This window comes from Pollicipes pollicipes, unplaced genomic scaffold (genome assembly GCF_011947565.3).
Source record: "Pollicipes pollicipes isolate AB1234 unplaced genomic scaffold, Ppol_2.1 Scaffold_4219;HRSCAF=4965_pilon_pilon_pilon, whole genome shotgun sequence".
NCBI classification, from domain to species: Eukaryota; Metazoa; Arthropoda; class Thecostraca; order Pollicipedomorpha; family Pollicipedidae; genus Pollicipes; species Pollicipes pollicipes.
The window spans coordinates 18,771,499-18,783,408 of NW_023596448.1; the positions used below are offsets into that span (position 1 = coordinate 18,771,499).

Genomic DNA, 11,910 nt, shown 5'->3' on the forward strand with positions numbered 1-11,910 from the left:
GCGGCCAGAACGGCACATGATATGACAGCAACAGTACGCGGATCTCCAGAGGCAGGCGAGTTTGCCATCAGTGGCTGTATCGCGTAGGATTCATTGAGCAGCAAGTAAGTGGTGTACGCGGCCATGACCAGGAAATATTATTACGCAACGGCACGGGTGCGACGGATCGTGCGACCAGCAGCTGGACAACGCTGCACGTTATACGAAGCTGGAACAACTTGTGTAATACATTCGACGGGCTCAGTAAAAATGCAATAAAATTGTACTTTTCGTGCAAACGTTCAAACGCTGACTACACCAGGTCCCCACACCTTTGCTTTCCTACCTTGTTACAACGGAAACAAGGTTCTATATATATACCAGCGGACAACCTTACAATAGCATACAGACATTCCTTTCAAGCAAGGGCGCGGGATACCGAAGCACGGCATCTAATTTTCAAACTAAACCCGCAAAGTTGTCACAAATCCAAAACAGTGCTTCTCTGCCTCTTCTTCCGCGACGAGAAAAGTGAGCAGGCAAAACAGTACCCGTGCGTATTCAAATACCAAAATAGTTTTCATGGATGCTTCAAAACCGTTGGCACCAGCATTAAATTGCACTCTCCGGGAAGTTCGGATTCGGCGCACAAGATTTGCCGCAATCTGGACACCAGTGGTAACCCGTTTGCAGCCCTCACTTCCCAACCGGTGGACACACCCAGTACACCGGCATCGACTAGACGACCCGCCTCGGCCAGTGGGCCACCCAAACCCTATGGGGTGCTGGCGAACTGAGGCCGGACCGTGGTCCAGAGACCGGACCGGAGTTCTAGCCGACGCAGTAGAACCCAGCCCGCCAGCTGGCCACATCCTCCTCCGACAGACGACTCCTGAGAACCCAATCAGCTCCCCGTATTGCCGTCCGTCTCCCCATCCCCTCACGTCGCAGGCGCGCCCTCCTGTCCTGCCACCGTCGTCTCCTCCGTCCAGGCATCGTCCTCCTCGTCTGTCCAGCGCTCGGCGCCGCCGGCGCCGCCCCAGGCTCGGGTCAGGGGCTGGCCGGGCTCGGGGCTGGCGGCGAGCGGGCCCATGAGCGGCACGGCCGCCGTCTCCTCCTCGCGCAGCAGTGACAGCAGCTCGGCCGAGTCCGCCTCGCGGCCGACCAGCTGCGCCACCGTGGTGAACAGCGGCCGCCCGGCCGTCTCCGGCAGCAGCAGGGCCAGCCCACCGGAGCAGAGCATCAGAGACGCCAGCAGCGCGTACTGCAGGTCCGGCAACACGGAGTCCTGCGGCGGCGCCGGCAGAGCGTCACGGGGCGGCGGGGCAGGGTGAGGTACGCCACGGCGGGGCAGGGTGAGGTACGCCACGGCGGGGCAGGGTGAGGTACGCCACGGCGGGGCAGGGTGAGGTACGCCACGGCGGGGCAGGGTGAGGTACGCTACGGCGGGGCAGGGTGAGGTACGCCACGGCGGGGCAGGGTGAGGTACGCCACGGCGGGGCAGGGTGAGGTACGCCACGGCGGGGCAGGGTGAGGTACGCCACGGCGGGGCAGGGTGAGGAACGCTACGGCGGGGCAGGGTGAGGTACGCTACGGCGGGGCAGGGTGAGGAACGCTACGGCGGGGCAGGGTGAGGTACGCTACGGCGGGGCAGGGTGAGGTACGCCACGGTGGGGCAGGGTGAGGTACGCCACGGCGGGACAGGGTGAGGTACGCCACGGCGGGGCATGGTGAGGTACGCTACGGCGGGGCCGGGTTAGGTACGCCACGGCGGGGCAGGGCGAGGAACGCCACGGCAGGACACGGCCCGAAGCTTTACGACACGGTGCACCGGGGTACACGAACAAATACGCCTCGCGGCGAGATGGACATGAACAGTCTGTGCAGACGCATACGCAGTATGTGAACGTGATGATATGAAGATACAGCACGAAGACAGTCAGTATGAAGACAGTGCCAGAGTGCGTGACGGTTTGGAGCATTTTATCCTGTAGTCTTCCGCCCGGATCAGAAACGCGGCCAGAAGACACACACACACTGTCCAAACATGATCGAGTAGATCCATGGTGCTCGGCGTCCGCCATATGGAGAGCACCACCTCGCGCCTCTCCGCCCGTATCAGCGCCTGCAGGAGCGACTCCGCCGCGCTCACCAGGGAGGACCATGAAGGGGTAGAGGATGCCAGAGATGCGGGCGGAAGCGTTGATGACGCTGATGCCGCGGTTTCTGACCGACGTCGGGAAGATCTCCAGCGTGTGCACGTACACCACCGTGAAGGCAGCCGACATCATCAGCTTGCCTGCCGGAATCAACGGCCGCGTTGTCATCAGCAATGACGCCGTCAACCTTCATCGTCACTGGTCACATGGTCACATTCCACGTAGCGTCGGCACACAGCATCAACTTTGCGGCGGGCGGTTAACATTCACGTCTGCACTGTTCATTTTTGTCGCTGACACGCACTATTGCCTTCAGTTATCTAAGTATTCCTTAGTTGCACTACAACTCCATAAGGTTCTTCTACCCACGACAGCAGACAACCGTATGGTATCGCAGCCGAACAACGAGAGTTCGTAATTCTTTCACCGGACCAGAAAGAGCCAGCCGCACATAATTCTCATCGCGCCCGAAACATGTTTTCCCACAGCCAGGTAAGCATTCACACCAAGACAGCCAAGTGTTCTCAACAAGTCCCACGGGTGTTCCCAACAGGCCCGAAAAGCGATCCCACTAAGCCCGGCAAGTGTTCTCACCGACCGAAACAACTATTCTCAAAAGCATACACTGCTCTCACCGACCCTGACCCATGTTCTCACGGCACCAGACCGTTGTTCTCACCGAGCCAGAGGAAGGCGGCACGTCCGCCGAGCCGTCCGTGGTCGGCACTGGCAGGCAGCACCAGCACCCCCAGGCAGCCGACCGCGCCGCCCAGGAACACGCCCGACAGCGAGCGCCGGCGACCGAACCTGCCGCCGGGGTCATGGGTCACGGGTCACCTTTCAGGGGTCAGGACTCAAGAGTCAAAGGTCAGGGGTCAGAAATCCAAGACCACAAATCAAACGTCAGAGTTAAGGGTAAGAGGTCAAGGACCACGTGTCGGGGGTTAAGAGTCAGGGGTAACGTGCCAGGGGTCACATGCCAGGGATCATGTGTCAAGGGTTACGTGTCAAGGGTTACGTGTCAAGGGTCACGTGTCAACGGTCACGTGTCAGGGGGCCAGGAGTCAGGGGGGCACGAGTCAGGAGTCAAGGGGGACGGACCAGGAGTCAGGGGACAAAGACCAGGAGTCACAAGGCGTCGAACGTGAATGGCACAGCCGATGGCGGCCAAGCAGTTAAGCTACGTGACCCGGGATCGAGCCGTACGCCAGTTTGGCCAACACGTCTGCGGCGGGCCCGATATTCTAGAGCAAGGGCTTTCTCGAGTCCAGGGGCGTTAATGTCTAAGACGTCCCTAGTGCGGCACAAAGGCGAAAGGTCATACCTGTCCCATACGCACGGACTTTTTCAGCACACCTGTCCACTAATCAGGACGGCGTGGTTCAGCACGAGTGTGCACATGGCCAGCACACTCAGCTTCGCGTCCCACCTGTCCAGGATGAAGAAGACGAAGAGGTGGGCTGGGAGATCCACGAAGCCGGAGACAGCGAAGTTGACGAAGCGGTCGCCGCCCACGGTGGCCGAGGCCGCGGTCAGGCTGTAGAAGCCCAGGTTGACGGTGAACCTGCCGGCGGGGCGTCGCTAGCTGAAGTTCTGGCGTCACAGCGGCGTCGCGGTTCCGCCGTGTAGCCCCGACTATGCGATGCGACGCTGTCTTAGAGAACAACTGGGGAAAGGCGGCAAAAAGGACGCACACAAATTCTCCTTGAATCCGCTGCACACTTCGACGGTCTGGGAATCCGTGTGCAGCGTACAACCTGCACACATTTCCATCCATTTGATCAACAGACGCTACACAAATATTCACCAATTGCGTGCTGACACTGTTCCTCTACGTCAGCCTTCAGAAAGGATCAGGAACATTAGCCGCTTCATTCCCTACGCACCTTATAAAGTCACGTCTTTCGTACGGCTACATGAGCTGAGCCACCCAAGCGTTGCACTCCACAGCCGTATACCCCCCCCCCCCCCCCCCCCTCCCCCCCGCCCCCTCCTACCCGAACTTTGCTAGCGCGCCATGCCAGCTGATCGCTCCAGGGCGCGAGCACCGCCGTGCAGCCCACCGCGACTAGCGCCGCAGTACCGCTCGCCGCCTGGCCATGTCCCCGCGCGTCGCCGCCGTACTGCTCTGCCTGCTGGCGGCGGCTGGGCGCTGGGAGCGCGCCGCCTGCCCGGCGCCACCCCGCCGCGCCGCAGCCCCTCCTGCTACTGGTTCGACCCGGAGCTCGGGCCGGTGCCGCTGGCTCGGTGCGGCCACGCTCTGCTACAGGCGTTCATACCGGCGCTGTGATGGCCAGCGCGCGCTCGGTCCACGCAGAACCAGGCCGTGCAGGTACGTCCCGAGGTCCCAGGTTCGATTCCCGCCGCAGAATATTTCGCTATGCGCAGGTTTCCGCACGGGCTCGGTAGCATTCATGATCGCGAAAGTGGTGTGTGAAAATACGTAGTTTGATTCCTGCCATATCCGGTATTTCTACGTCCCCAGTCGTCGTGACACGTTCAGTCGGTGTCGCGTGTACCTGCTCCCTCCCTCCCTCTTGTGCCCCGCGCTGAAGACGACCCACTACCCGGCACGAGCTGACGGGCAACAGCAGCGTCTGGCTCGGTCTGATCGGCTTCCCGGACCGCTTCTGGACATGGGCCCACTGGGGCGACGTCAGCTTCACGAAATAGGCCTCCTGGGGGTCGCGGGACCGCTTCAACTGCAGCTTCACGGAGCCCGACGGCCTGTGGCGCAGCCGCGACTGCGGAGGGCAGCCCGGTGCGCAGGCCATCTGCCAGGTGCTTGACGACTCGGTCCAAATCGACAATCGGCTCGGCGGGTGGTGACAGTAACTGAGATGGCCGGTGACGTCACTGGGATTGACGGTGGCGACGTGACGGTGACAACGGACCATTTTAGCACGTGCTGCAGGTAGATGCTGTTGGTGAAACTCTCCAATACACGGTGCTGGCGACAGCTCGCATGGTCTGGACATTTCTGATTCCCGGTTGGCACATTTGCATTAAACAACCCATAGCAACAGCTTGCTTTCGACAACATATCCCAGTAAAGCTGAGCCTGTACTTATGTGAGCTTCGTCATGCATGCAACGCGTGAATTGTTGACGTTCATGCGCCACATCTTGCGGGCCTTTTCCGTGTGGTGTTCAGAGAGCAAAAACTTACGGCTTTCTCCACAGCCTTGTCACCCATCTTGTGGAGCCTTCCTCAGGCGGCGGCTAATTTGACGATACAGTAGTTCTTAAAATAAAATTCAACCGAAACTTGTGCCTCCACGATTATCCACGACACTAATGACATGTTTTGCCAATTGTGCCACGAGGCCAACGATGCTCCCAACCCCTTCGACTGGAAAACAGTGTTTTAGCATTTGCTTCGGACAACTGCCGCAACACGTACCTTGCCCGTGCCGGCCTACAAATGACGAACACCGCACCTCCTCCAACATCCCCCCTTACCTCAGCTCCTCCTCATGAGCTGCTGTGCTAGCGGCGTCAGGGCGTCGCCCTCCCGCCACACAGCAGCACCGCCCGCGGCATCTCACCAGGCCAGGATCTGTATGAGGGTCCAGGCGGCGCCGCGGCATCTCACCAGGCCAGGATCTGTATGAGGGTCCAGGCGGCGCCGCGGCCGGTGCGCAGCAGCGTGCCGATGCCCTCCGAGTCGACGTCGCGGGGCGCGCGCAGGTCGGACAGGTCCCGGCTCAGGGGCCGGCCGTTTCCGGCGGCGATCTCGCGCAGCACGTGCAGCGCCCGCTCCCGGTGGCCGCGCACCAGCAGCCAGCGCGGACTCTCAGGCAGGTAGCTGGCGGTAGACAGGGAGTGACGTCACAGACGGTTCGAGGTGCGCGGTTCGATTCCCACCGCAGGAATCTCTTGCTTTTTGGACGAGTCCTCGGAGCCCTCCCGCAGGCAGCTGACGGTAGATAGAGGGTGACGTCACAGACGAGCCCTCCGGCAGGTAGCTGGCGGTACACAGCGGGAGAGAACACTCTCAGAACATTAAGCAGAAAGCTGACGACATGTGTGTAGTTTTGCGAAGTGTGTGTGTGGGGGGGGGGAGGAGTAATCGGTCAAGTGAATAGGGAACTACACCGCTGACTGACAACATAACCCAACCTCTGCACTTATCCGTCCCCACATGATCACCCCCCTCTTCAGTTGCATCAGCGCTCGACTGCGCCACGTCTGCTCGGCTGCGCCACGTCTGCGGCGCTGATGGCAGCCGCCCCAGTCCGGATGACGCGGCGGTTTGCGGGGCCGCGCGCGCCACATGCTCGGCGAGACCCGGCGGGCGAGGCCGTCGGGTCCGCCGGCTCCACGGCCTCCCGCCCGCAGGCCCACGACACGCGGCATCAGCTGACTGCCGAGACCAGCGGCAGTGGGCGTGGCGTTCTACTCCCACGGAGGGCCGTGTTGCGAGAAAGGCACGTGTCTGCTGGGCAAGGTGATAGCCCTAAAGCGGCCACGCTCAGCAACACAATGGTTTCGCAGCTCCAAAAACAAACTAAATGCCGTGCAAAAGCAGAGTTCTCCTGCGGTGATGAGCAGCTAATCTCAACCGCCAGTGGCGCTACGAAACGTTACTTCTTAGGGGTAATGGTACTGACTTCCTTCCCAGGGAGGTATTGGTCTTTCGAGTGTACATCTTGATTTGAACACCACAAACATGAGATAAGCATGAACGTATGTGACATGTAATTCGACACAAGGACGGTGGGTGAAAACATTCCACCCATAAATGTATTCCCTTGTCATTATTAAGGCCATGATTAACGAAGGAAACGGTTCAATTGTAACGACTGGTTTGTAAACGATGAATTATATAGGCATGTATATATATATATATATATATATATATATATATATATATATATATATATATATATATATATAGCTCGTACGACACACTTCTATTGAAGATTCGTTTTCCAAACGTTTCCCAGAATGACGTCAACAGGTTAAGTGCAAACAAACAGGCAAACTCTATACAAATAGCTTTTTCATGCGCAAAACCATGTTTTGCTAAGATTCCTCACCGCCTCCACACTAATCAAGGTTCAATTAGACTTCAGCATCGTAAATCCTGACCGTATGGTAAGCATATAAGGGTGCACTTACTATAAGACAACCGTTGTTACCACATTTTTTTACGTTTTGTTGTTGTTGTTGTTAGAGCTAAAAACGACGGCGGGACTGCCCACGCATACTGCGGGCAGGCTGAGCCGCCGTGGCCAGAACCTCATCGGAGGGAATAGCGCCGTTGGCAATTCCGCGGCAATAGGCCATGGGCAAAACCGCTCGTTTATCCACCACATCATTGCACAAAGGCGCACCATGTTCCACGTGCCACCAACTCCCCGGACAACTGACGCAACACTCGCGATCCGTCCGCAGTATCTGCCGGCGAGCCGAGCGCGCGCCGGCGACCTTCGGCGCGCGGGAGGTGGCCTTGTGGCCGACGCGGCAGCGTGGGCCACTCGGCTGCTGGCGGCGGTCGGGAGAGGACGCGTGCACCGGCAGTGCAGAGCGGCCTGGGCGCGCGACGGACCCGGCTCAGCCATGATGTGGGTGGTGTTCACGGTGGTCTTTCTGGTGGTGTGGTTGCTCTATCAGAACAAACGGCCGAAAAACGCCCGCCCGGTGAGTGGTGCCGAACGCACGCGGCTACCGCCTCCCGATCGCTTTTGTTTCGCTGTTTTCGTTTTGTTTTTGTCTGGCGTGGTGCATTCCGAGCCTGATTTTTGGGCTACCATGCCCTAAGGCCGCTAACGCGCGGATCTAACTCCGTTACAGAAGGCATCCGAAAGCAAAATGACCCTCTTTTGTCAGAAAAGAACCAACAACGATGACAAACCTAGCCGAGCGGGCACGAACGCCAGGGGCACCAACAACGCGCCTTCCCTCCGCTCTCGGCGGAGTGCAGCGCCTCACCCGCCGTGCGTGCCGCAGGTCCGACGAACATCCCGCTGCTGGGGCGCGCGCTGGAGCTGGACCCGAAGCAGCCGGACCGGACGTTCCTGCGCTGGCAGAGGCAGTACGGCGCCATCTACAGCGTCAAGCTGGGTGTAGATACGGTGGTGGTGCTCTCGGACGCCGCGCTCATCCGAGAGGCGTTCAGCAAGGCGGCGTCCACAGGGCGGCCGAAAGGCGGCCTCTTCGAGATGCTCGGCGTCGAACGGGGCCTGATTCTCTCAACCGGCGAGCTCTGGCACGTGACGCGCCGATTCGCGCTCTTCCACCTGCGTAACTTCGGCATGGGCAAGGCGCGGCTGGAGGAGGTGATTCGCGAACAGGTGGACGACTTTCTGGCGCAGGTCGTGGCGCCGAACGAGGGCTGCCCCCTCGACATCGACAAGAGTCTCGACATCGCCGTTGTCAACATCGTCTGGGGCATCGCCGCCTCCGAGACGCTCGGCATCACCGACGAGCGCGTGCTCAACATCATGAACAAGGGCAAGGAGCTCACCGAGAAGACGAAGCGCTTCAACTGGTTCGCGTTCCTGCCGGTGCTGTTCAAGATCCTGCCCAAGTCACTGACACAGGTGGACGTGGTGCTGGAACTCTTCGGCTACGCGCGCAAGCACCTGATCATGCCGGTCATCGAGGAGCACAGGCGCCGCTTCGACCCGACAGCCGAGCCGCGCGACTTCATCGACTGCTTCCTGCTGGAGCAGCGCAAGGACCCGCACCACTTCACTGACGAGGGCCTGGTGCAAACCATCCGCGACATGTTCAACGCCGGCAGCGACACCACGGCCACCACGCTGCGCTGGATCTTCTGCTGCCTGTGTGCGCGGCCGGCGGCGCAGCGGCGCGTGCAGGCCGAGATCGACGCGGTGGTGGGCGGCAGCCGGCCGCCCTCGCTCGCCGACCGCCAGCGTATGCCCTTCACGGACGCCTTCATCATGGAGACGCAGCGACTGGCGGACATCGCACCGATGGGCGTCATGCACGTGGCGGAGGCGGCGTTCGAGCTGGGAGGGTACACCGTGCCGCGGGGCGCCGCGATCGCCGCCCTCTTCCCGGCCGTGCACAAGGACCCGCGCAACTTCCCCGACCCGTGGACGTTCCGGCCGGAACGTTTCCTGGACGCGGACGGCAAACTGCAGCCGAGCAAGGCGCTGATGCCGTTCTCGGTCGGCAAGCGCTCCTGCCTCGGCGAGGCGATGGCGCGCTCCGAGCTCTTCCTCTTCACCACGGTGGCGCTGCAGCGCTACAACTTCGCCCTGCCGGCCGGGTGCGAACACGACCTCTCGCGCGCGGACGCCGGCGGGCTGGCGTCGCCCGTGCCCTACAAGGTGGTAGCCACGCGCCGATGAGCGGGGCCGCTGTGTGCCGGCTCCCTGCGGGCTGGGCTTCGGCGGGAGTGACGGTGGTCGTGGACGCCACTCTCTGGGAGGCTGTGTTCGGAGGGGAATTCGTTCCACTCGTTCGGTTCGTTCGGATCAGGCGGAGTTCGCCCAGAATCAGAGCTGGCTGATGATGTTTTTTGTGCTCGCACTGATCGGTTTGAGAGGGCTTGGGCACGATGCTCCGCTAAAATCGGAACAAGCCAGTAGCATGTGTAGAAGAACATATGTAGCACAAATGTACTGCGGCGCTGCTAGAATCGAACATTTTAGCAGGGAGCCAGCGAAAAATCGAATAGAAAAAGCAGGTGTGTCTTAACAAAGACAACGCATCAAGCGCTACGCTTAATAAAGTGGCAATGAAATGTGTTCATCAGATGTGTGAAGGCGTGCAATAACTCCCATAACGCCACGAAACTATCCACGCATTGCAGCACCGGACTGTGCCCTGCAGACCGTGGCTGGCATTATACGAGAGTCTAACGTCTGGAGCGCTATCTCGGCGTCTCCCAGCTCGGGAGGGGGAGACGCCCGCGGCACGCGCCCGACATTTGCCGGCGCTGACTGAGGCGTCACGCTACCTGACTATCACCTCACTCGTCAGCACAATCCACCACTACCGACACCTCGGCGTCTCCCAGCTCGGGAGGGGGAGACGTCCGCGGCACGCGCCCGACACTGGCCGGCGCTGACTGACGCGTCACGCTACCTGACTGTCACCTCACTCGTCAGCACAATCCACCACTACCGACACCTCGGTGGTGACCGGTGAGGCGAGGCGGGCGGGCCTGCGCCGGCTCCGGCTACGGCTACAGCACCGCCCTCACCAGCTGTCCTTGTCCATGTCGGCAGCTTTGAGTGCCCATGGCCGAAACATGGCTTTGGATCGCACCAGATGCATAGCCATGTCAGACGACACCTGTCCGGCACCAGAGTGAGGGCCGTCGGGGACACGCGCTGTCAAGTGAAGCTGGGCTCAAAGGGCGACACCCGAACCAATAGCGGATTAGTCGCGCGTTGAAAGAAGGCTTTCTTATCAGCTGCTATCGTGCTCCCCCCCCCCCCCTTCGATCGTGCCATTAGCAGACAAGATAAGGACCCAGGCAAACACGTTGAGATACCCTCCATTGAGAAAACGTGTCGAAATTAGCGGATGCGAGACAATAGGACGCATGCTTAAAAGGCGCACAAACTCGTGCCGTTTCCAAGGGAGGATAGCGACCAGACAGCTTTCGTTTTGCTCCTCGCAAAGACACTGTAAAATGTTAAAACGTCTCCGATACCAGCACAAGTCCTTGATATCTTGATTTGATTTAAGCGCTTCTCCGACAAGATACATGGAAGGCAATGGTTTGCAAGGCTGCAACACAAAGTGATTACTGGCGTAGGTCTGCAGATAATGACGATCTTAGTGAATGTTGTATTCACAACTACGTGCATGCATAAACGCAGCACCAGAAGATAGGCACAGGGATTCTGCCTGATTATATCTGATCGTCCCTCGTATCCCAGGGGCACGGAGGGTCATGGATCCACCTCCGCCCCGCCCCGCCCGCTCACCGACCGCCGGCCTGACGCACAACGGGGGCGGCATTTCAAAAACATCCCAACCGCAGCCTCGAACCCACATGGCCACAGTATTGTCGCCACGCTGTGTCACTGCCATGCTTCGCGGACGAGTGAACCCCATCCAAACGAGCATCTTCCGACCACAGAACGCGTTTGCCGCATGTCTTCCGTGCTGCTTCACGCCACGGCGATGATGGGAAGCCTTGTGCAAGGATGAGGGACTCACGCAAAGGATTCACGCACGGGTGGACGGTCAACGCTCCTCTTTCGGGGGTTTGGACGTTAAATTGCAGGTTTGGAGCCCCGACCATCAGTTCTACTCATCATCATCGACGGAGCATCATCACATCATCATCATAATCATCATAATCATCATCATCATCACGACGAACCCCAGTGACGTCACTGGTCGACTCAGCCCTGACGAGGACGGCCGCTGCGTCATCGGAGCGGAGGTCCAACGCACGCGGCCAGGGAGATTCCGCCATGTTCCAGGCGCCCACAGCAGCACAGCCGAGGTTAAGCTTTCATTCGCCCCTTTACTCAATCGACCCGCACAAGGAGTTCCCGGTGGCCCGGGCGCGCGAGAACACCGTGAGAAATGGAATATCCTGTCGGGTGGCGGAGGTGATGAGCACTCCTCTGTGCATCGATATCGATATTGTGCAGGTCGATCGATGCAGGTCGGTGCAAGTGTGCATCGATATCGCGCAGCCCGATCTGTCGCGAATAATTTCACCACCTCTAGAACCTAGGCGATTCGTTTCGTGACTTTAATGTAATGGCTTGCATCGAGCGTTTACCCGACGTTGGTTTCACGACCATACGCCATATGGGTCGCACTTATTG

General features: G+C 59.7%; 2 protein-coding genes across 2 annotated transcripts; one reads left to right on the forward strand and one right to left on the reverse strand.

Moving 5' to 3' along the window:
• Positions 1 to 919: 919 nt before the first annotated feature.
• Positions 920 to 6,251, reverse strand: LOC119094959 (solute carrier family 22 member 15). The gene is made up of 7 exons (XM_037217870.1): positions 6,243 to 6,251; positions 5,686 to 5,930; positions 3,568 to 3,702; positions 2,818 to 2,945; positions 2,132 to 2,278; positions 1,133 to 1,267; positions 920 to 1,023 (listed from the first exon to the last, which is right to left on the reverse strand). The coding sequence occupies exons 1-7, from the start codon at positions 6,249 to 6,251 to the stop codon at positions 920 to 922; spliced, it is 903 nt and encodes a 300-aa protein (XP_037073765.1).
• Positions 6,252 to 6,739: 488 nt separating this feature from the next.
• On the forward strand, positions 6,740 to 9,855 carry LOC119094960 (cytochrome P450 2B2). Its single transcript, XM_037217871.1, has 3 exons — positions 6,740 to 6,765; positions 7,611 to 7,783; positions 8,093 to 9,855. The coding sequence occupies exons 1-3, from the start codon at positions 6,740 to 6,742 to the stop codon at positions 9,460 to 9,462; spliced, it is 1,569 nt and encodes a 522-aa protein (XP_037073766.1). The 3' UTR covers positions 9,463 to 9,855.
• Positions 9,856 to 11,910: the final 2,055 nt, after the last annotated feature.

What these genes read in the sequence shown, in the direction of transcription:
- LOC119094959 (XM_037217870.1), bottom strand. An exon ending in CCCCTTCATGGTCCTCCCTG is followed by an intron (nt 1,268 to 2,131) that starts GTGAGCGCGGCG and finishes GCGCCGCCGCAG; the next exon opens with GACTCCGTGTTGCCGGACCT. An exon ending in CGCAGCTGGTCGGCCGCGAG is followed by an intron (nt 1,024 to 1,132) that starts GCGGACTCGGCC and finishes CCCTGACCCGAG; the next exon opens with CCTGGGGCGGCGCCGGCGGC.
- LOC119094960 (XM_037217871.1), top strand. Translation starts at nt 6,740, where the DNA reads ATGGTACTGACTTCCTTCCCAGGGAG. An exon ending in CTGACTTCCTTCCCAGGGAG is followed by an intron (nt 6,766 to 7,610) that starts GTATTGGTCTTT and finishes CCGACGCGGCAG; the next exon opens with CGTGGGCCACTCGGCTGCTG. An exon ending in GGCCGAAAAACGCCCGCCCG is followed by an intron (nt 7,784 to 8,092) that starts GTGAGTGGTGCC and finishes TGCGTGCCGCAG; the next exon opens with GTCCGACGAACATCCCGCTG.